Source organism: Oncorhynchus kisutch, linkage group LG14 (assembly GCF_002021735.2).
Source record: "Oncorhynchus kisutch isolate 150728-3 linkage group LG14, Okis_V2, whole genome shotgun sequence".
Taxonomy (NCBI): domain Eukaryota; kingdom Metazoa; phylum Chordata; class Actinopteri; order Salmoniformes; family Salmonidae; genus Oncorhynchus; species Oncorhynchus kisutch.
The window spans coordinates 45,594,102-45,618,988 of record NC_034187.2 but is presented as its reverse complement, the minus strand read 5'-3'; the positions used below and the strand labels follow the sequence as shown (position 1 = coordinate 45,618,988).

General features: G+C 40.6%; 1 protein-coding gene across 2 annotated transcripts in view; it reads left to right on the top strand.

Annotated features, from left to right (window-relative positions):
* The first annotated feature begins 9,218 nt into the window (after positions 1–9,218).
* gpr137c (G protein-coupled receptor 137c) overlaps positions 9,219–24,887 on the top strand; it is a 57,588-nt gene continuing 41,919 nt past the window's right edge. The window contains exon 1 of one of the 2 annotated variants that reach the window (XM_020500811.2): positions 9,219–9,911. In XM_020500811.2, the coding sequence (XP_020356400.1) occupies positions 9,525–9,911 (387 nt within the window). In that variant the 5' untranslated portion in view covers positions 9,219–9,524. The remainder of the gene's footprint in view (positions 9,912–24,887) is intronic. The other variant, XM_020500810.2, reaches the window with a different exon arrangement.

The window sequence follows — 24,887 nt, the reverse complement described above, 5'->3', positions numbered from 1 at the left end:
CCATGATAGTTGCCATGTTCCTCCAGAACCGGGAGATTATAGGGCACAAACTGCGACTGAAGCCGGGACCCCCAGAGTCTTTGATGGAGACTTGAAAGCCACATATGGGTCCCTCTGCTCTCTGCTGCAGGCCTACCTGCAGACTCTGTTGCCCCGGCTGCAGGAGGGCACAGAGGATCTCCTCCGGGAAGCGATGGAGGGGTCTCGCCTGCTTTCCCTGCTCCAGATGGATGTGGCCCGCGCCAATGGACGGGCCATGGTTACCGCCCAGCACCATCTCTGGTTGGCCCAGTCCCATGCTCTCCAAAGCACATGTATCCCCCACCATCACCCCAGGGCTGACGTTTGGCCAAGGGGTTGATGACATTCTGGAGCGGACCGATAAGATTTGTAAAGACCGGGAGACCCTGAGACGGTTCATGCCGCCTCCTCATGCCGCCTTCTCAGGCCCCAGGTACCTCCTATTCACTTTCGAAGGGACGGCTTACAAATTCATGTTTCTTCCCTTCGGCCTCTCCTTGGCACCTCACACTTTCACAAAGTGCATGGATGCTGTCCTGGCACCTCTCACGTCCCGAAGATTGTTGATCCTCAATTACCTGAATGATTGTCTGATTTGTGTCCCGACCACGACCCAGGTCCTGTCAGACAGAGACATGCTCCTGACCCACGTCGGCAGGCTGGGCATTACTGTAAACATCAAGAAGAGTCGTCTGATGCCCACTGGTGGGAGGAGCATGCCTTCCCACCAGAAGGGTTCAGGCGATCTTATCTTGCCTCGTCCACTTTCGGCAGGGGCTGGTGGTATCCGCCCTGACCTGCCAACGAATGTTGGGCTTGCTGACGGCGGCCTCGTTGCTGAATCCCCTGGGCCTGCTCCATCTCCGGCCTCTTCAACAGTGGTTCAAATCCCACTGGCTGCACCCGAAGCGCCACCATGACAGCCAGCTACAGGTGACGGCACAGTGCCTCAGGGCATTATTGAGGTGGCGCTGATGCTCCTTTCTTGCAGGTGGGGTGGAGATGCGGCACATCCTCAGCAGGTAGCTGGTCAGCACAGATGCTTCCCAGATCGGCTGGGGGGGGGGGTGTGGCCAAAGGCACATCGGCCAGCGGCTGTTGGCTACCCCCTTGGAGCGGCAGACACATCAATGCACTTGGCCAGCAGTACAGCTCGGAGCTCCTGCTGTCTTTCCTTCCACATCTGAAGGGAAGACATGTCCTGGTGAGAACGTACAACACCACAGTGGTGGCTTACATCATCCATCAGGGTGGACTGAGGTCCCACCGTCTCCATATTATGGCACAGGAGCTCCTTCTCTAGGTTCAGAGATGTCTAGCGTCTCTACACACAGTGCAGTGCACGTACCTGGCATCCTGAATGTGACAGCGGATAGATATGCTCTCGAGGGAGGGCCCGCCATTTAGGTCAACATTGGATCATTCAGAGATCCTCACTGAACTTCTGGAGAGAGTTTGCTGCACTGAAAGTAAAGGGGCTGAATAATTTTGCACGCCCAAGTTTTCAGTTTTTGATTTGTTAAAAAAGTTTGAAATATCCAATAAATGTCGTTCCACTTCATGATTGTGTCCCACTTGTTGTTGATTCTTCACAAATAAAAATACAGTTTTATATCTTTATGTTTGAAGCCTGAAATGTGGCAAAAGGTCGCAAAGTTCAAGGGGGCCGAATACTTTCGCAAGGCACTGTATCTGTCTGCCATGTGGGGTGGATGGACAGGCCAGTGGGGTGCCATCCCTTGGTCTCCAGGTTTATGAAGGGGGTTCATCGCCTGCGTCCAGCTAGGACTTGCTCAATGGCGAGCTGGGGTCTGGATGTGGTCTTGGCAGCTTTGGCAAAGCCGCCTTTCGAACCGTTGGAGTCTGCCTCCCTGAAACATCTCTCTAGGAAGGTGGCTTTCTTGGTAGCGATAACTTCCATGAAGAGAGTGGGTGAGCTCCATGCTCTTTCGGTAAGTTCTGACTGCTACCGGATGGACCCCGGTGGGGCCAAGCTCATTACGATCTCAGAGTGAACCACTGCTCCCTATTGGACTGGGAGACCAAGGTTTGAGACACGCAAAGGGTGTTGCAAGGCATATCAAACCCCCCACATGTATACGCCTCTCCGAGGGCCTCAAGGGTGCCATACGACTCCTGACACCAATGTAACAAAAGGTGCCAGTGCAATGCCCCTTGCAGGTATTAAAACCTCCCAGACACTTTGGGGAGATTGTAACGTGCCTACCTGGGCAAGGGTGTTTATCTGTATATTATTGTCATTGTCACAAAACTTCAATTGTTTTTCAGTGTAATATGTCCACTGGCAAGTCTACAAGGCATCTTGGGGACTCGTATTTCTCTCACCTTCTAATGTCACTTACCTTGGTTTCCAAAGTATACAAAAAACATCTTTCCAGATTTCATGTTCTCATAAAAAATAAAACAATTCACACCAAATACAAACATATCCATACGCACAACAACTTGCATACCCACTTAAAAAACGAGTCTGGCCAGACCCGCATGCTTAAACCTCCATCCCTAGTGCCTGCATTATTGTATGCCACGTGGTCTTAAATTGAACCATGCTATTTCAATTTTTTTATAATAAAAATCACTTGATTTTTCCATTGTGTTAATTCTTTGATTTCCAAGTTTTTAGTGTACACTTTTTCAAGAAGAGTGATGAGAAGAGAATCGTCCAGCTCGTTAGGAATCTCACTACACCCCCATATGCCATGTTTTGAAATATGCAGACAGACGGATTAAAAATACATTTACATTACAATACTTCTGACAGCCAACTTTCTACCTCCGCCTATAACTTTTGGACTTCATAGCATTCCCAGAAAGCATGGATTATTGAATCATTGTTACTTTTACAATTTAGACATGAATCTACCATTGTGCTGAAGAATGTGAATTTTGTCTATTGTATAACCAATTCTACAGTTTATACTGGATTAAGTTTACATTTTCGTAACTGTAACTTCATTAATTATGATCCAACTTTCCATCCATCTTGTGCTTAAGTCTTGGTTCCAATAGTTTACAATTTTTTTCTAAGAGATTTTCAGTTGGAAATGCTCTCTGCAAGGTTTTGTATATCTTACCTATCATATAAACCTCCTTTTCTGACTCAAATAAGATTCACTCAAGGTTGCTCTGATATCCAAAATATTTTAAATAAAAAAGTTGCGATATGTAACTTTTAAGTTAAGAAACCATCTAAATGTTTCAGTCCAAAATGACCTTTTAATTCTGTCAAGGAAATACATGTATTGTCATGCCCTAGCCATAGAGAGGCTTTTATTGCCATGGTGTGACTAGGGTGGGCATTCTATGTTCATTTTCTATGTTTTGGATTTCTGTGTTGTTTGGCCGGGTGTGGTTCTCAATCAGAGGCAGCTGTCTATCGTTGTCTCGGATTGAGAACCATACTTAGGTAGCCTTTTCCCACCTGTGTGGTGTGGGTCGCAATTGTCTGTTTAGTGTGGGTCGCACCTGACAGAGCGGTTTCGGTTGGTCCTGTGTTTTGGTTATTCAGTGTTAAGTTAAATAAAAATTATGAACACGTACCATGCTGCACCTTGGTCCTCACCTTCTTCCACCAACGGCCGTGACATGCATTTCCTGTTAACAAGTCATTTACTGTTTCTATTACTTTAGTTTTCCCATGTGGAAAAATTCAGTGAATTCTGAAAAGCTATCCAAGGATTGTTGTATAAGGTTGTGTTTTTAGGGAGTGATAATGATTCTTGATGAATTTTCTTAAATATTGTTATAGTGTTCTTAACTATGAAGTTAATGTTCTTAGCTTTATCCTTTGAAAATAGACACAAAAAGATTATAGGGATGAGCATGCGCATCTTCAAGTTCATCCTCTTTAATTCATTTAACTGTATGTCGCAAGTAAAAGCCTTGGGTAGTGAATTGATTCCATTCCAAGTGTAGAAGGTTAAAACCACTCTCAGACTTGTCTTCAATGGGGTAATTGGTATTATTTAAAATTAATACAGACATTTGGGGAACCATGCCATTCTAAAAGAGGTTTATTCTGCCTGCAAGATTTATGGGAAGATTATTCCATTTAATTAGACCTGCTTTCATATTGTTGAGTAATGGAACAAAGTTATCTTTATATATTTGTTTGTTTTCACTTATTAAGCATCTTAAGTATTTAATATTTTTTGTGGTCCACTTAAAGAATTGCTGTAGAGCGTGAGCTATTCTTTTTCTTATTGCCATTATTTCCTTTTTTCCACATAAGTTTTATATCCTGAGATTTTTGAGCATTCTGAAAATATTTTTTAGAAAAGGGGGCATTGAGTTTTCAATATTGGTCAGGTATATCAGGAGATCTGGAAATAAATTTAGTTTATATTCATGTTTACCAATACCTGTTATGTTTGGGTCCTGTCTAATTATTTCTGCAAGCGGTTCAATTGCCAATGCAAAGGAGAGGAGGAGACATCCCTGTCTTTTCCCCCTTTCTAAAACAATTTCATCAGACAATGTATTATTTGTGTATATTTTTGCTTTAAGACATTTCTAAAATATAGTTTATTTCAGCTGGAAAGTTAAAAGCTTCCAAAGTTTTGAATAGAAAAGGCCATTGAAGATGGTCGAAAGCCTTTTCAGCATCAACAGCCATTATTGATGAATCTATATCTTGTTTTTGTGCATATTGTATTAAACTGAAACATGTTCTTGTATTGGTTTGTAATTGTCTATTTCTGAAGTGGTGCATTGCTCAACTTTTTGTGCACAGCAAACATATAAAGACACATGAACCATGCCATGGTGGATGAGGGGCCCACCATATGTCCCCTCAGTACCCACTGAACCGGTTTCAATCAAAATTGGCACAAATGCTTATTGTCCAAATCATTTGTATTTTAATCAAAGTTGGCCTTGTTTGGGGATGATGATCATTAGAATAATACCCAATGTGCTTTGCAAATCATTTTTACATTACATTGTTCATTTAGCAGATGCTTTTATCACACCCTAGTGCCATCACACTTCTGATTCCCATGTAGTAAATAGAGATGCAGGGTTGGAGAGTAACGGATTAGATGTAATTTGCTACATGTAACTAATTACAAAACAATTAACTGTCATCTATTGTTACCAGCAAAAATATTGTAATCAGATTAAAAGACACTTTTGAAAACTAGATAATGAACCATAGGATTACTTTTAATGTCAGAAAGGAGGTTCTCTCAACAACATTAAAATCAGCATTGAAAACAGCCCATGTTTAAGTTTGTTCTGCCTGAGCGAGTCTGACCACAAGTCAGAGACCACTATGACACACAAAATGCATTTGATGGATCGCGGGAAAAAAAGCAGGAATAGGCTTTTGTAGGCTACAGCCCAAGCTATGTCTTCCAATGGTGCAACTGTCAGCATCCAAAGATTATACATTCAACTTGAATAAACGCTTGGAGGTAAGAATGACAGCAGTGGTGTAGCCGATAAGAATTTAATTTATTGTGAATATCTACGTAGCGCAATGATGTGATTCACACTGCTGCTCTCTCGTTTGGCGTTACAGATTGTGGTTGTTGTGGATGGATGTTCACAAATGTATAGGTCTATTCGTGCTGATTAAAAAAAATATGTTCATAGGCCTAATGGACACATGCTCAAACTTGCACATGTTTTATAGACTTAAACAGCTGCAAATTAAGTGTCATCAACAAAAATGTAAACAATAGTAGGCCTATAGCAAATTCAGCATATGGCATTCATTTTTCCCCTAAAAATAGTACTTTTAGGGCTCAAAGGCATTCCATGAGACCAGCATTTATTTTTCAACTCGAAGCAATGAGCTCAATCAGTCCTCCATGACAACAAAATCATAAACAACAGAGTAGACTAATAAGTCTTTAGTTTTTGGGTTATGCTCAGGTAAAACAATATGGCTAATCTATATTCCCAGATAGTGGCAGGTAGCCTAGCAGTTGGAGCGTTGGGCCAGTAACAAAAAGGTCGCTAGCTTGAATACCCAAGAATAATATTGTGCCCTTGAGAAAGGCACTATTTTATTTTTATTTAACTACACAAGGCAGTTAAGAACAAATTCTTATTTACAGTGACTGCCTACCCCGGCCAAACCCTAACCCGGACGACGCTGGGCCAATTGAATGCCACCCTATGGGGCTCCCAATCACGGATGCCGCCCTATGGGGCTCCCAATCACGGCCGGTTGTGATACAGCCCAGGATCAAACCAGGGTCTGTAGTGACGCCTCTAGCACTGAGATGCAGTGCCTTAGACCGCTGTGCCACTTGGGAGCACTTAATGGCAGACCATGGTCGTGATCCCACTCTCCAAGGGTGTCTCAATTAATACGCACTTGTACATAAGACAAATATAAGCACCCACCTAATTATTTTATTTATTATTATATTTCCAAGTCCTATTCTTGAAGATCAAGGTATTAAATGAATTGGAATGGCTGGAAATCTGACGTACTTTTGTTTTTAATGTAAAGATACAGCCTAATAGTATTATTATCTGTATTAAAGGAAAAGGTATGGGTATGAAGAAGCCTATAACCCATAAAGTAAAATGCAATATTAATTTATGGCCATCTATGTAAAAAAAACTATTTATCCTGTCTTCTTTTGATGCCTCTTAGGGGGGGGAAATAATCTAAAAGTAACTGAAAGTAATCAGATTACATTACTGAGTTTGGGTAATCCAAAAGTTACGTTACTGATTACAGGTAACTAGTAACTGCAATGGATTATGTTTAGGAAGTAACCTACCCAACCCTGATAGGAGGCCACAAAATTGTGAGCTGCTATTTTTTATTTATTTAAATGGTATAGGCACGTATTTTGTATTTATTACAAAATACATTGCATGGTAGTTCAGGCCAGTGAAATACAAATGACAAAATACTCTAAAGTAATTGAAATACGTATTTCAAAAACTAAGGGAACATAGGGTTTAGGGAACATAGGTTGAGGGAATATAGGTCCCAGGCAGCATAGGTCCAAGGCAACATAGGGCTGAGGAAACAGACATAAGCTGCATTCCAAACATGTAAGACAAACACTCACCCCCAGCCCTCAAATTAAGTGGACACTTTTGATGACATATGATGAATTGACACTTGCAGGGCAAGGGGGGAGGGAAGAATGAATACATTTTAACTGACCTTGCCTGGAAATTCATCACTCATTCATCCTATGGTTGTGTTTCCAGTCATCATGGAACCACCGGTAGTTGTTGTGTGTGCATTAAATGCACTAGAGTCAATTATGAATGCCTTTCACATCTTGGCTAGAAGACAACACATGGGCAGACATCGAATACTAGCCATCCGACGATATCACAGTGTAAATAGAAAATTACAATGTGTAAGTGGAAAGTTATATGTTAGCTAACGCTTCCAAAAGCTAACCAAACAAAAACATAATTACTTTTACGTTACATGTTTGTGCATTAGCACAATTTCTAAATTATTGACATTAGTCTTTACTTACACTTTTTTATTTATTTATTTAACTAGGCAAGTCAGTTAAGAACAAATTCTTATTTTCAATGACCGCCTAGGAACAGTGGGTTAACTGCCTTGTTCAGGGGCAGAACAACAGATTTGTACCTTGTCAGCTCGGGGATTCAAACTTGCAACCTTTCGGTTACTAGCCCAACGCTCTAACCACTAGGCTACCCTGCCACCCCACTTACATGTTGACGTCTCCATATTGATGTTGGTTTTAAGTTTTCACTGACTTTTCTCTGCAAGTGTATTGAATTATGGGATGTTTCAGGCCCCGGAGTGAACAGAATTGTACACAAATGAGAATTGATAAAATAATTAGGCCTGATGGGCTTACACAGAACCCAAACCGGCTGCGTGCATGCACCATCGTGCATACATTTATTTTGTCCCCCTACACCAAACGCAGTCCCGCCATGCAATATCAAAACAAACTCTGAACCAATGACATTAATTTGGGGACACGTTGAAAAGCATTAAATAGCAAATTTGTCCTATTTAGCTAGCTTGCAGTTGCTAGCTAATTTGTCCTGGGATATAAACATTGAGGTGTTATTTTACCTGAAATGCACAAGGTCCTCTACTCTACGACAATTAATCCACACATAAAACTGTCAACCGAATTGTTTCTAGTCATCTCTCCTCTTTCCAAGCTTTTTCATCTTTGAACTTATATGGTGATTGGCATCTACACTTTCATAGTATTAACACAATGACCAGCAACACAGTCCGTTTTTCAATCACCCATGTGGGTATAACCAATGAGGAGATGGCACGTGGGTACCTGCTTCAATAAACCAATGAGGAGATGGGTGCGGCAGGACTTGCATATAGCTCAAGCAACTGACACAATCTAGTAGCAATAACTTGAATATTTTTGACATAATTCAAAGTAATTTGTTATTGCTAACATTGCTAACTAACCAGGCAAGGGACATTTAAATGCAATGCCTTGATAAGGGCACTCTAGTAAATTGCAGAAAGATGAAATATAACCAACTATTCGACAACTTACACTACCTGGTAACAAGCTGTATTTTTAATTGCTTTTGGTGATTATGTAGATAAACTACCCACATGAGAGAGGGATGCAATTTGTGTTGCTGTTTATCTTCATGAGTCCCAATGAACTATTCAATCAGAGTGATGGATTTTGAAATTGAAAAATAAGTGGGCTGCACCTTTAGAACTGACATCTTTACAAACCAATTAAAAAAGAAAGATTCTGGAGGCTGGGCACCACACTGACCAATGATGAAGTAGTGGGTGGAGAGAGAATTATAGAAGGGGTTCTCGGCTAAAATTGGACACCATTTTGGTTTTAGGTGAAGCATTTCAACGCAGAATGTGATCAAAAGGGAGCCAAGATGGCGTTGGAAGGGAGCCAGTGCACGGTTATTGGTCAAGAGGCGGCCCCTAAACTGCAACGTCGCTTGGTCGTCACTAGTTACCACAGCCACCAAGTTTTAAACCCCGCCCATTTATATAATTTATCTTCCTAACATTTTATTTTAAACCTGACCTTAAACATAACCTTAACGACATTGCTAACACTATGCCTAAACCTAACCTTGTCAGTTTTGTTTTAATGAATTCTGACGATATTGCCAATTTTGACTTTGTGGGTGGGGTAACTAGTGACAACCGCTACTCTCTCAGCTGCTCGCTCCCTGCATCACGCCCCCTTTTTTCCCTCTTAGTTAGTTTTTTTTGCACGGGGGAGCTGCTGTGCGGAGATTGGGGGTGTCCCCTGGAGTGTTTTCTTGTTTGTCTTCTGTTTTATACCTAGCTGTAAAGTCATCCATGGTAGAAAGTCACACACATGCTATCGCTAACCATTCGTTTTAGTTAGGACAGTTGATTTTATGCGCTCGAGCTATTGTTTTTCAGTGGACGTTTTTGTTGGTTTTTTTTACATCAAAAGTTTGACCTTTTTATTATTTTAGAATTAAACATTAGATATGCTTATTTAAGTCGTCGATGTTAGATTTATCCGTTCGCTATGTTGTTGACAGATAACCAGGTCTGCCTCAGTGATTTCACGTCTGTAACGGACTCAAGTGATGAACCGATTCGAGCTGCGGTTCCTCCGTCTGTGGAGCTCGGACTCACCATTGTGTATACCATCCTATATTCCCTGCTTTTTGTGTTTGTTTACTTGCAACTTTGGCTCATTTTGCGTTATGGACACAAGCGCTTCAGCTACCAGAGTGTCTTTCTTTTTCTCTGTTTGCTGTGGTCAGCGCTAAGGACTACATTATTTTCATTCTACTTCAAGAACGTTGTCCAAGCGAACCAGTTGCAGCATTTCCCTTACTGGCTTTTGTACTGTTTTCCAGTATGCCTCCAATTTTTCACTCTGTGTCTGCTCAATCTCTATTTTGCACAGGTAAGTAAGTGCATGTTCTATAATGTGATTTCAGATGTTGCGAAGACATGATTTTCATGTTGCCTGTCACACAATGACACGTCTGTCAAAAGTAATCAAAAGTAAATCAACTAAACGTGATTATCATTTTTTTTTTGGACATGTCGTTTCATGCTTTATTTATGAGTGAAGATGATGTCTGTTGACAGTATGCATATAATGGCAATTAATCCATTAGCCTTGAATGGTGCAGACATGTCTTGTTGTGCCTTAACTCTTAAAGAGACCTATATTGACATATTGATTCGGTGATCTAGAAATGCTCAGATTAATAGCTTTGACAAACAACTCCTTCTATTGTCCTGATAATGTCACTTTATCACGAATCCCGTCCTGGCTGCTTTCTTATATTTCTGCAAAAGTGAACAACAATATCTTCCAGCCCAGTCAGTGCTGTTGTTGACAACAGCAAATGCCCATCTTCTCTTGAGACGGTCATATATGTTTCTGGGGCAAGAACAGAAGCTCACAGCTGGGGGTGACAGTCACTAGCACCCCCAAGACCCACTGTGCTCTCAGCCTCTCACAACCTGATTAGCTCTCCTGGGACCCCATTAGGTACATTATTGCCTCACACTTCTTCACCTTCTCTGGGACACTTGCCAGAATCAGAAACACATTTTATATAGTGAGGCAGATTTGGAAGGAATTGTGCATTTGGTAATAAAAACACCAGATTTCATACATAGTATAATTATAATAATAATATATAATAATTTACAGAGATTTCACAATGTCACGTGAGTCTTAAGTGAAAAGTGTGTGTTAATCTGGTAGATGTTTGCTTTATCCAAATGAAGTCTTCATCAGATTTCAAATCTAGACCAGGTAGGCTAGCCCAGGGTTTTCCCAAACGTTTTCATTCGGGGCCCCCCTTTGCGAGCTTACGCCACATCTATTTCTATGAGCACAAGCACTGTTCATGAAGCAAACTGTTTGCTGTTAACTGTAATTTTGTAGCAGTTTTAAAGCAAACTTTCTTGTGGTGCTATACATTTTGCAATGTCTAGTGTATATTCATGTGATATTTGAGTGACAAAAGTTGAAACAATATCTATGGGCTAAAAAAACTAAATAAAAAAACGTTAGCTGACATGGGCTAGTTCATCTGGACATTTCTGAAAAGTTTTCAATATCTGTATGCAATGACTAACATCACAAGAGCAACTGATGATGTACTTCCCAATTTCAAAATTGCACTTGTGCATTCTACTATTAGAACTTTCAAGAGTAAGTTTAAAGCCGGACTGAGTATGTAGTATGCATACCACATACTTAAACTACATACTAGTTACTCATCGTCGCATACTGATTAGAAGGTACTGTTTCGTAAAAGGTATGCCACGGTCGCAACGCAGTAGCTGAGTATGTGGGGCGGGGCCGAGTGCGGGTGGACTTTTCTAAATTCAACAGACATGCATTGCATTAACCAGCCTGATAATAGCTCATTTCCAATATGATGAATTTCTCTAAACTGAATAGAATAGGAATAGAGTTGTAGGCCGACTCAGGCTGCCTTTAACCTCTAGGGTATGTGGGACACTACCTGGACAACATTTAGTGAGATTGCAGGGCGCCAAATTCAAATACAGAATTACTCATTATAAAAATTCTGAAAAGATGCAACTAATTTACATAAGTTTAAAGATTAACTTGTGAATCCAACCACGGGTGTCAGATTTCAAAAATGCTTTAGCGCGAAAGCATACCTTACGATTATTTGAGAACATAGCCCAGCAGACAAATCATTACAAACAGTAACCAGCCAAGACGAAGCGTTACACAAATCAGAAATAGAGATCAAATTAATCACTTACCTTTGATGATCTTCATATGTTTGCACTCAGAAGACGTTCAATAAATGTTCCTTTTGTTCGATAAAGTCTCTTTATATCCGAAAACCTCAGTTTTGTTCACGCGTTTCTTCAGTAATCCACAGGCTCAAACGCAGTCACATCAAGCAGACAAAAAAAAATCCAAATTGTATCCGTAAAGTTCATAGAAACATGTCAAACAATGTTTATATTCAATCCTCAGTTTGTTTTTAGCCTAAATAACCGGACAATAACGTTGTCAATATAAAAGAAAGGCACTCTCTCGGTCACTCGCATGAAAAGCTCTGTGACACGGCAGGGCCCACTCATTCAGACTGCTCTTACTCCTTCATTTTTCAGAACACAAGCCTGAAACAATGTCTAAAGACTGTTGTTAACATCTAGTGGAAGGCATAGGAACTGCAATTTGAGTCCTAAGTCAATGGATACTGTAATGGCAATGAATAGAAAAAATTAATAAATGAAAATCCTACTTCCTGAATGGATTTGTCTCAGGTTTTCACCTGCCAAATCAGTTCTGTTATACTCACCGACATTATTTTAATAGTCTTAGGAACTTTATAGTGTTTTCTATCCAAATATACTTAATCGTGCATAATTATATGCATATCCTATCTTCTGGGCCTGAGTAGAAGGCAGTTTAATTTGGGCATGCTTTTCATTCAAAATTCCAAATGCTGCCCCCTACCCTAGAGAAGTTAAAAGCTGCCTATAACCAGCCTATCACATTCGAACTATACCGTAGTAGACTATATTTATGTGATAATGCCTGAGATGCCAGTTTTAGTCGATATATTAGCATAGGTCTTGTTATGCACAATGGCTGACAAACCGTACCAATATATCTTCCATACACCGGCTTCGAGGGTGTTATCACTTTTATACAACGGGTTACCAACATATTCAAATAATGATTAGCATATTTTAATTAAAAACATTATTTAGATTAATTTATTCACACTATTTCATCCTTCCACAAGATACGGTTCCGGCACAAATCTAGGGTTGCTACCCAAGCCGGCTGGTCGTTCTATCGGTTCGATTGCCAGAGACGCGACCCAGTCGTTCAGTTTTTTTGTTCTCCATCTTTGGACGCGACCCAGTCGTTCGTTCTCAATGTTCCATTGCCATACTGGCTGGCAACGTTCTTATCCCTTGCGTGCTAGTTAGTCAACTACGTCTAACTTTCAGTCACGTCAAACAGTGCAGCCAGAATAACAACAGTAGTTGCATTTACATTTGTTCAAGCTGTTTTCTAGTCACAATCATTTGGATACATCCATAACAATGAGCTAATGATGCGCGATTTCACCTGGCATAGAAAATGTGTTCTCTTGTCAGGACATGGTTGTTCAGAGGAGCTAGCCAACAACACAGCTAACACAATCACTTCAAACTGAAGCTGGAAAGACTGCAAACTAGCTGCAATTTGTTTAGTTTGACCTTTTTTCAATTGGCATTTATTTGTATATATCCATAAAAATGATGCCAGGTGATTCATGATTTCTACTGGCTGAGAAACTTTGCCTGCCTGTCTGTCACGTCCTGACACGTTCATTACTATTGGACGGCTGGAGATCGAATTTGAATATTGAAACAATGTTGCAAATGTCGGAGAGACAGACAGCCAGGTTTATACAAATCTCCACTGTTGAAAACTAAATGTTAGTCTAAAAGAAATGTGTGATAATATCTAGATGCTTTTGATAGTGGAGATCAAGTTTATAAATTGCCTGGCTGGGCTGATGAGATTGCGCAGTCAGATGGAACAGAGTAAATAGGAATTTTAACGTCATAGATTTAGCCGGTGGTAACTTGTGGAATAGACACTGGCTGGAATGCAGTTTTAACCAATCAACATTCAGGATTAGAACCACCTGTTGTGTAAAGCCCATCTATCCTATTTAAATAAGACTGAAGACATAAACAGATAATTTGGTCCCGTTTCATCATATGTATTAGTGAAAGCAAAGTGCTGTTAGATAGATTAAATCAATCTAATAGCCTAGTACACAGACCAAAACTTTTCAAATGTTCAAATCAAAAGGCTATTGCACAGAAAAACATGGACGGTCAGGTGCATCGCAAATTTAGAACCGCTGGACAGCAACATAATAAAATAAAGCACTGATCATTGTGAACGAGATCAGAATGCTAAGGCTTGATCCATAAGTTCAATAATTAAGTAGGTAGTCTAGCCTACAAAACTAAAACAATCCAATAGTTCAAATTAAAAGGACTGATTAACATGACATCAGTAACCCAGCCACATCCGGAGTCCCTGGTGCGACACATTCAGAAATCAAAAGGTGGTTTAGTATTTTTTTTTTTAAAGCTCTGACGAAGACCAAGAGAAAAATAAACACTTTTCAGTGAGAAAACAGAAATCCACTTTGAGTAAAAATAAATACAGCATTTTACTTATTTTTTCAAAGATGTAGTCTATGATGTAATACTTGTGAATGTTTTTAAGGAGAACAAAAACTACTTAGCCTACAATAGAACACCACCGCAGAAGCTTCGGGCATCTTCCCAATTAAGTAGCCTAGTTCTGTTGTTGGCTACTTGAGGAGAACCAGGGCCTATCACTCGCAGCCCACCTCTTCCAATGCATTGTGTAAAAGTGTGCATCGAATTCTACTAGATCAAGAGCCAAAATAAGTATAACATCCTGCCATTTAAACCATACTAGATTTCTGAAATATCGCATACTATTAAACATTCTATTTACACATGCTGAGAATGCTTCATGCGCAATTGCGTTGTTTCCCGCTATTCATTGATTTCGGTAGCGCATCCCCATATCTAATTGACCAGCTCCTGTCAAAGCTGAAATTAGTATGACATCTAAAGGATACCCAATTTTCTAAATGTCGCAGACTAATAAACTTTTTTTTTTCATTCTCAAACGGCCTACTATTTAGAACGAAAATATGGATATTCCGACACGGCCAGGGTGTTGCACTCTAATCATAATAATAAAAAATAAATAATTGAATAGCACTTTTCAATACAAGTAACAAAGTTCTTCACATCATAAAATAAAAGTACTACTGTCCAATCAGTGTAAAATATTATTTATTTTTGTCAATACATTTTTGGGGCTGCTAAAATGCTTTGTGTTAACTTAAATGACTAAAACACAATATAAAGTACGTAGAAACGATAATGAATAAAAATGTGTAATACTCTTTGAGGACTAACAATCACCAAAATTAAAGCTAGACCTGGAGAATTGAAAACAATGAATTTAGCAGTATTCATTTTGTTATGTTTTTGTAAAAAAACATAGCATTAGCTACGGTAAAATGCAAAGAATAGTAGAAACTAACTTTAAATATGTCAATGTTCTTGAATTTTACAAAATTTGTGACCGAGCGGCTCAAATCGGTCTTATGTAGCAAAATTTTTTTATTTTTTATTTTTACATTGGATAAAAGTAGAGCCTCAATGGTATATCATACTCTACAGTTGAGGAACAATGGGAAAGTAATTTTGCTTTGAAAGTTGATAAACATGTAAGAGAAAATGCACATTGAATGTTTTGGTACTACTACTGGAGAGCCCCTTTACACCCATTCAGTATCGTTCACACACTTAAGCTTTAGCCCCACCCATCTCTTTAAGGGTTGATCCGAGCGTTTTGTACTAAAAGCAGTCAAGCACCCCTGTAAAGACCTTTATTATACACAGATTCAAAATAGCTATCGATAACATATGTGTCTTTTGTGGTTGTGACCCAGAGACTCTTGACCATTTATTTTGGGACTGTTCTTATGTCAGAAGATTTGAGTGAATTAGAAGATTTTATTTTAAAATAAACTACAATTAATGTTAATTTGAATGACAGATATTATGTTTTATTTTGATCCAAATTTTATGGACACTGATTTAACTTTCATTGTTAATTTGTTTATTTTTAATGGCAGATTCTTTATCCATAAAATGAAGTGGGCGGAGAACAAACTCCTATTCACATTGTTTGTTTAGGGTCATTTCAAAATCATATTTCAATTCTATCAGTAATGTAAAAACAAAAAAACTATGCTTTCCATACTTTTTCTATTTGTCAAAAAGTTATCGCTATGAAATACCCCCACTGTTAGGTTTATGTACTCTTGTTTGTATATTTCAGTTTTTAAATTTTTGTTCATAATAATACAAAATAAAAAAAATACAGTCAAGCACCCAAGCTAACTTTCTAGCTACTTCCAGACACAATTGAGAGAACAGCTCACTGAACATTACTCACCCTAGCAGAGCTGGTTAAGCTGTTATGTTATCCAGAGCTTTGGTGACTGCAACTGTGCTGATCGTAAATTCAGAGCATTTCGCTCTCAGAGCGTTCAGAGAGCACACTGGATGCTCTGGCCGAGGAGTAGGGTTGATCCGAACGTTCTGACCTCATAACTGCAGTCAAGCACCCAAGCTAACTTTGGCTAGCTTGCAAGCTACTTCCAGACACATAATAAGTATTGTGTGTTGAGCATTCATAAATTAATCAGTTATTCTGCGCTCTGGCACACTCAGACGAGTGTCTTTTGTTAAGACCGGTAGCTAGCTAGCTAACAGTACACTTTAAATGAAAATGAAAAGACTATGTCAACATTAGAAACGTGTAATGTCTGAAAATGTATCTAGCTGGACTATCTTACCCGTGGTCTGAAATCGGAGTACATAGCCAGAGTGAATTTACCAGCTAGTACGTCTATCAAGTTATTGCAGTGACATTCTATTGAAATGGATACTTGCATAGTGGAGTCTTTTGTTAAGACATGTAGCTAGCTTAACAATGAACCATAATCCCAACTCAACACGTTAATACCCTGCATGAATCTGCAGGTAGCTAACCAACCAGGTTAAATGTTAGCTAGCTAACATTAGGCTATAACTAGTCAAGCAAATGGCTCTGAGAAATGAATAATACGATCATACACGTAACATTAGCTAGCGAGTCAGTTAGCTAACTTTACACTTGAAATAAAACCACTTTCTGAGAAATGAGAAATGTCTAATATCTGAAGGTCTAGCTAGACTATCTTACACGTATACATCATGGATGGACGCACCTCCTGTCGGATCCATGGTTGCCCTTAGCTTGAAGATGTTATCCGTAGACAGGTGTTTTCTCCATCTCCTTAGCTATCATACTCGAATTCCACTGATTTCAAAACTCTGTCCTCCAGGAAGTGGAGAGCATACATGTAACGTTAGCTAGCAAGCCATCCAGCTAATGTTAGCTAGCTAACAGTACACTTTATCTTGACATTAGGCTTATGCAGTTTTACTACAGAATACATTTTTTTAAAGCCGCGTTAGACAGGATTACCTAGACATACTGACCATCTTAAATAGACAGAAGCGTGCTGTATGGCAGACCAATCCAAACTCATCTCTCGGCATGTCCAGCCCACCCATTATCTCAGCCAATCCTGGCTGGCGGGAAGGTTGCTGACTTTTTCTCTGGCTAAACCAACTAGGCTCGTAATTTAACAATTTACAGATGGCATACAAGTTTGTTATTAAGGCACATGACAATTCCCATGTTTGAAAAGGCATTTCTGCCAACAAACACATTTTGATGAAATTGGCTTAAAAATGCTAACATTTCTTTACACGCCTCCAATTTGGCTTATTAGTGCTTAGTGCTTATTGCCACTCCCCCAGCCACACCCACCACCTAAGCCCTTTTTTTCATTAGAAAAAACCCTGGTACTAACAGAAAAAAACAATATAATTTTTTTTATATTAAATTAAACATAAAAAATGTACCTTTACAGCATCGTAATATAAAAGTCTGTCTTCAAAAAGGATATAAAAAGAGGGACTGAATCTGCAAGCCTGCACTCCTCTGGTCATCAGTGCCCTGACAAAGGATCGCAGGCTGCGTCCTTTTTAAAAAGATCTGAGATATAGGAAGGGGCTAAACTGAGCCTAGCCTTAAACATGATTAATACAAATATAACATCTATTCTAAAGATGACTAGTAGCCAGTGTAGAGAAGCTAAAATCATGTAATGTACACTGAGTGGACAAAGCATTAAGAACACAATCCTAATATTCAGTTGCACCACCTCTTTTGCTCTCAGAACAGCCTCAATAAATTCGGGGCATTTACTCTACAGGGTGTCGAAAGCGTTCCACAAGGATACTGGCCCATGTTGACCCCAATGCTTCCCACAGTTGAAAAGTTGGCTGGATGTCCATTGGGTGGGGGACCATTCTTGATACACACGGGAAAATGCTGAGTGTGGAAAAACCCAGCAGCTTTGCAGTTCTTAACACAAACCGGTGTGCCTGGCACATACTACCATAGCCCGTTCAAAGGCACTTAAATCTTTGTCTTGTCTATTCACCCTCTGAATGACACACATACACAATACATGTCTCAATTGTCTCAAGGCTTAACATTTATTCTTTAACCAGTCTCCTCCCCTTCATCTACAATGATTGAAGTGGATTCAACTAGTGACATCAATAAGGACCTGGATTCCCCTGGTCAGTCTACGTCATGGAAAGAGTAGGTGTTCTTAATGTTTTGTATACTCAGTGTATAGTCTATAATTATGTATAGGCAAATCCCATTGAAAATAGTAGATTGCAGGGTTGGCTTTAGATTCTGCAATCACAATCTCCTCACAATCATGACTATTCCCCTGGTTCCCACAGCCAAAACCTAGGTTGTCTAAAGCGACTCTCTCACAACTGAAAATACTTTGATGCTCGGTTCCCATTACATTTTCTTCTCAATGTAGGCCACAGCAGTCCCTCTCACACTCCCTCTCGCTCGTCTTTGTTCCACTGTGCACTAGCTCACTGCGCACAGCAACAACAGCATCCCTCAAAACATTAGGACAATCCCTACTGTGTCCCAGAGCTGGCAGTACTGGCAGCCTCTGTGTGGCATAGGCCAAAGTCCATTGCAGCTGTCCTGTCCAGGCTGACTTTGTCAGTGTTTATTTGTTTCGCTAGGAGAGGAGCAAAGAGAGGGGTGTGTGAGTCTCAGCAAAGCGAAGTGGAACTTGCACACTGATACTGCCAGGGCTGTGCCGAGGTGACATTTAAACGCGGTAGCCAATCAGACGGAGCTGCAGGAGCATTACATCACCCTTTCTCAGTCCTTTACTAGGCCTATTCCAGGCACAACCAAAGGGGATTGCAGTATAAGAGAGAAGTAAAGCGCTCTCACCCTCTGCCTCACATATATAGCGTGAATCATCTGAAGTTTCTCAAATGTATTGGCAAAATACAGAGCCTTTGTTGTAAAGATGGATAAGGATGTTCATAGTGGATTGGGTGGTTGTTGTGTGAGGGAGGCGTTAGTTCTCACTTGGAAGCTTTGCGTTGCAATTGGCAATGACCTCATAGAGGGATGCGCCAATTATTCATGATCTGTTCAAAGGATGTTCATTGTGAGTTGGTACCTGTTGTTGCACTTTGCAGGTCACACATGCCCAACTTAGTCAATGATTTGTGTTTGTCCATATGATGACAGTTCTTCCTATTGAAATATGTAACATGATAATATACATAATAATTGTGGTAATCCAGCCCAGTTGATGATTGGCTAATTTCTGTTATTTTTTATAACATTACATTCCATCAATAGCAAACTAGGGCTGGAGTCCCTTCCATAAGGTGTGTGTGTGTGTGTGTGTGTGTGGCATTGCGTTCATACTCGTGCGTGTACGTGCACAGCCCCCACACTTCCACAGAAAGTCAGGTGTCAAGGCCTACCTGTCCTCTTTTCTAACAACACAGCCATGCATGAGGTGTCATGTGCTTTTATGTTCCCCTTGTAAAAGTCTGTAACTCCCTCTCTCCTCCACCCCTACCTAATCCCAGGAGATAGGGGGCAAAGTGATGACCAATATATTTTTCAAATTACATTTTCAGCAGCTCTCATGGCTGTGTGGCGGAAATGCATTATCGCTCACTGTGCCTTAAAACCTCTTGGTGTTAGGGGGCAGTATTTTCATTTTTGGAGAATAAAAAACGTTCCCGTTTTGAACGGGATATTTTGTCAAGAAAAGATGCTAGAATATGCATATAATTACAGTTTTGGAAACATTAGTGTGTTTTCTATCCAAAACTGTCAAAGATATTCCCTGTGAGTATAACAGAACCGAAGTTGCAGGCGAAAGCCTGAGAAAAATCCAATCCGGAAGTGCCCCAGGTTTTGAAAGCGCTGCGTTCCAATGACTCCTTATTCAGCTGTGAATGTACCATCAACGAGCTTACGCTTTCTACGCATTCCCCAAGGTGTCTACAGCATTGTGACGTAGTTTTACGCATTTCTGTTGAAGAATAGCCGTAGGTGGCCACATTGCGTAAATGGTCACATGGTGGCTCCGAGAGAGATTCTCGAGTAAAATACAGAGGTACCCATTACTCCAATCGGTCCTAGTTAAAAATGAATTGTCCCGACGGATATATTATCGAATAGATATTAGAAAAACACCTCGAGGATGGATTCTAAACAACGTTTGCCATGTTTCTGTCGATATTATGGAGCTAATTTGGAATATTTTTCGGCATTGTGGTGACCGCAATTTCCGGGTGATTTCTCAGCCAAACGTGAAGAACAAACGGAGCTATTTCGCCTACAAAAATAATATTTTGGGAAAAAATGAACTTTGGCTGTTTACCTGGGAGTCTCGTGAGTGAAAACATCCGAAGTTCAAAGGTAAATGATTTAATTTGATTGCTTTTCTGATTTCCGTGACAAGGTTGCCTGCTGCTAGCAAGGCATAATGCTATGCTAGGCTATGATAAATTTACACAAATGCTTGTCTAGCGTTGGCTGTAAAGCAGATTTTGAAAATCTGAGATGACAGGGTGATTAACAAAAGGCTAAGCTGTGTTCCAATATATTTCACTTGTGATTTTCATGAATAGGAAGATTTTCTAGGAAGATTTAGGTCCGTTGCGTTATGCTAATTAGTGTCAGATGATGACAACGGTCCCGTTCACGGGATGGGGTGTCACTACAGGTTAAATAACAACTGTTTGCATTTAACAGCCATTCCACAATGCATGTGATCTGTGCAAGTTGTCGTCAGGCCTGATGCATGCATTACCGGAGCCCTGTTGGCTGCTCTGTGCTATTACAGTTCAGCTGACATGTGGCTTACGAAACGGTGAAGAGGAGCATAGAGAAAGAGGGAGAGAAAGCTAAATTTCTCCCTCTCTTTCAATGATAAAGAAAGAAAGAGGGGGAGAGAGAGAGCTAAATGGTGCCTGCTTGACGACAGACTCATTGTCATCAAAATGCATGTCATTCTCAACCCGAATGATGAAATATTGATTCAGATGCTAAAAAGCAGCCTTACAACTCTCAGGGGATTCACTTTTCTTCAAACACCTGAGAATAAACAAGTGTCAACAAGTTAGCTGATGTCTCCTTGCAAGAAATGAGTTCCGACTGTGGATATCCAAGATCTGAGATTTTGGGATTTCAGGAAAGACTGAGATGTAATATGTTGACTCCGTCTGCTCAGGCAGATTCGGCATGCAATTCCTGACCATATTGATGATCTGAGAGCAGAAGATTGAAGAACTTCAAGATTCAAGGAGAATACCCAAACTCCAAAACAAACCAGTGGTGTCATGAAGATTTTGTTTCACCACCGTTGTTTACTCTGGATTGGTGTTGAAAGTGGTTTTGTGAAATAATGTGTAACCAACTAGGCCAGAGTTGGCACTGTATTAGCAGCCATAGCCCTCTGACTAATACAGATGTGGCTGTGGGATATGCTCTGGGGTGAAGGTTCCCCTAGGTCTAGGATCAATGATCAGCTTCTCCAACCTTAAGCTTAACTGGGGAAAACACAAAACTGACCTAAGATGAGTGTCTTGGGGAAACTTCACTCTACATACACAGTGGAAGTGGGTAGCCAGGCCAGTCCAACAGAGCTCTGATACACCAATATTGTTTGTTTCATTCAGAACACAAGGATTCAAGAATGTTGTTTGTTTCTCCTCCTGGAATTGCTGGATGTGGTCATCAATGAAATGTTATGTCACATGCTTTGTAAACAACAGGTGAAATGCTACTTACGAGCCCTTCCCAACAATGCAGAGAGAAAAAAAATAGAGAAATAATAAAAAAGTAAAACATGTAATAATAATGTGTAGGGGTACGAGGTAATTGAGGTTGATATGTACGGTGCATTCGGAAAGTATTCAGACCCCTTTTTCCACATTTTGTTATGTTACAGCCTTATTTTAAAATGGATTTAATTTTAAAAAAAATCCTCAATCTACACACACTACCCCTAATGACACAGCGAAAACAGGGTTTTAGAGATTTTCGCAAATTGATATTAAATAAAAAAATTTTTTATTTTATTTACATAAGTATTCAGACCCTTTGCTATGAGACTCGAAATTGAGCTCGGGTGCATCCTGTTTCCATTCATCATCCTTGATACGTTTCTACAACTTGATTGGAGTCCACCTGTGGTAAATTCAATTGGCTGAACTTGACTTGGAAAGGCACACACCTGAGCAAAAACCAAGCCATTAGGTCGAAGGAATTGTCTGTAGAGCTCTGAGACAGGATTGTGTCGAGGCACAGATCTGGGGAAAGGTATCAACAATTTCTGCAGCATTGAAGGTCCCCAAGAACTCAGTGGCATTAATCATTCTTAAATGGAAGAAGTTTACAACCACCAAGACTCTTCCTAGAGCTGGCCGGCCTGCCAGACTGAGCAATCGGGGCAGAAGGGCCTTGGGTCTGGGAGGTGACCTAGAACCCTATGGTCACTCTGACAGAGCTCCAGAGATCCTCTGTGGAGATGGGAGAACCTTCCAGAAGGACAACAATCTCTGCAGCACACCACCAATCAGCCAAGACAGATGACTCTCCTCAGTAAAAGCCACATGACAGCCCGCTTGGAGTTTGCCAAAAGTCACCTGAAGGACTCTCAGACCTTGAGAAACAAGACTATCTTGACAACCCTGGCACCATCCCTACGGTGAAACATGGTGGTGGCAGCATCATGATGCTGTGGGTATGTTTTTCAGCAGCAGGGACTGGGAGACTATTCAGGATTGAGGAAAAGATGAACGGAGCAAAGTACAGAGAGATACTCTGTACAGAGCTTGAGAGGATCTGCAGAGAAGAATGGGAGAAACTCCCCAAATACAGATGTGCCAAGCTTGTATTGTCACACGCAATAAGACTCAAGGCAGTAATCGCTGCCAAAGGTGCTTCAACAAGTCTACTGAGTAAATGTTCTGAATACTTATTTGATGTTTCAGGTTTTTTATTTTTATACATTTGCAAAAATGTTTAAACCAGTTTTTGCTTTTTCATTATGGGGTATTGTGTGTAGATTGATGCAGAACAAAACACAATTTAATAAATTTTAGAATAAGGCTGTAACAACAAAATGTGGGGTCAAGGGGTCTGAATACTCTGAATGCACTGTACATATACTGTACCTAGGAATAAGATTTAAAAAAGTGACAGATAATAAACAGTAGCAGTGTTGAATCAAAAAAGTTAGTGCAAAAAGGGTCAACACAGTCTGGGTAGCTATATTAACATTAAGACATTCTTATGACTTTTGGTTCCAGACTTGGTGCATCGGTACCGCTTGCCGTGCGGGAGCAGAGAGAACAGTCCATGACTTGAATGGCTGGAGTCTTTGACACTTTTATTTAGGGCCTTCCTCTGACACCGCCTGGTTTGGATGTTCTGGGTGGCAGGGAGCTCGGCCCCAGTGATGTACTGTGCCGTATGCACTATACTCTGTAACGCCTTGAGGTTGAATGCCAAGCAGGTGCCATACCAAGCGGTAATGCAGCCAATCATCTCAATAGTGCAGCTGTAAAACCTCTGGAGGATCTGAGGGCCAAATCCCTTCGGTCTCCTGAGTGGGAAGAGGCATTGTCGTGCCCTCTTCACGACTGTGTTGGTGTGTGGACCATGATTGAGGAATTTGAAGCTCTTGACTTGCTCTCCTACAGCCGCGTTGATGTGAAAGTAGGTGTGGCTCGGCCCTTTGTTTCCTGTAGTCAATGATCAGCTCCTTTGTCTTGCTTACGTTGAGGGAGAGGTTGTTCTCCTGGCACCACACTGCCAGGTCTCTGACCTCCCTATATGCTGTCTCATTGTCATTGGTAATCAGGCATACCAACATTGTCATCTGCAAACCTGGTGTTGGGAGTCATCCGGCCACGCAATCATGGGTGAACAGGGAGTTCAGGAGATGACTAAACACGCACCCCTGAGGAGGCCTCCGTGTTAAGGGTCAGTGTGGCGGATTTGTTGTTGCCTACCTTCATCACCTGGGGGCGGCCCGTCAGAAAGTTCTGGATCCAGTTGCATAGGGAGGTTTTCAGTCCCAGGGTCCTTAGCTTAGGGATGAGCTTGGAGAGTACTAGGGTTTTGAACGCTGAGCTGTAGTCCATGAACAGCATTCTCAACCACTCCACACATTTCTTGTGAACAAACTATAGTTTTGGCAAGTCGGTTAGGACATCTACTTTGTGCATGACACAAGTCATTTTTCCAATAATTGTTTACAGATTGTTTACAGATTATTTCACTTATTCACCGTGTCACAATTCCAATGGGTCAGAAGTTTACATACACTAAGTTGACTGTGCCTTTAAACAGCTTGGAAAATTACAAAAAATGTCATGGCTTTAGTAGCTTCTGATAGGCTAATTGACATAATTTGAGTAAATTGGAGATGTTCCTGTGGATGTATTTCAAGGCCTACCTTCAAATTTAGCTTGACATGGGAAAATCAAAAGAAATCAGCCAAGACCTCAAGAAAAAAATTGTAGACCTCCAAGTCTGGTTCATCCTTGGGAGCCATTTCCAAACGCTTGAAGGTACCACATTCATCTGTACAAACAATAGTACGCAAGTATAAACACCATGGGACCACGCAGCCATCATACTGCTCAGGAAGGAGATGGGTAAGAATTTTTTTTTTGAATCAATTTTGAATTCAGGCTGTAACACAGTGGAGTACAAGAAGAAGCGAAAACCCCGCGGACAGTCGGCCCTCCGTGAGTTTGACACCTGTGCTGTAACGTAACAAAATGTGGAATAAGTCAACGGGTATAAATTCTTTCAGAAGGC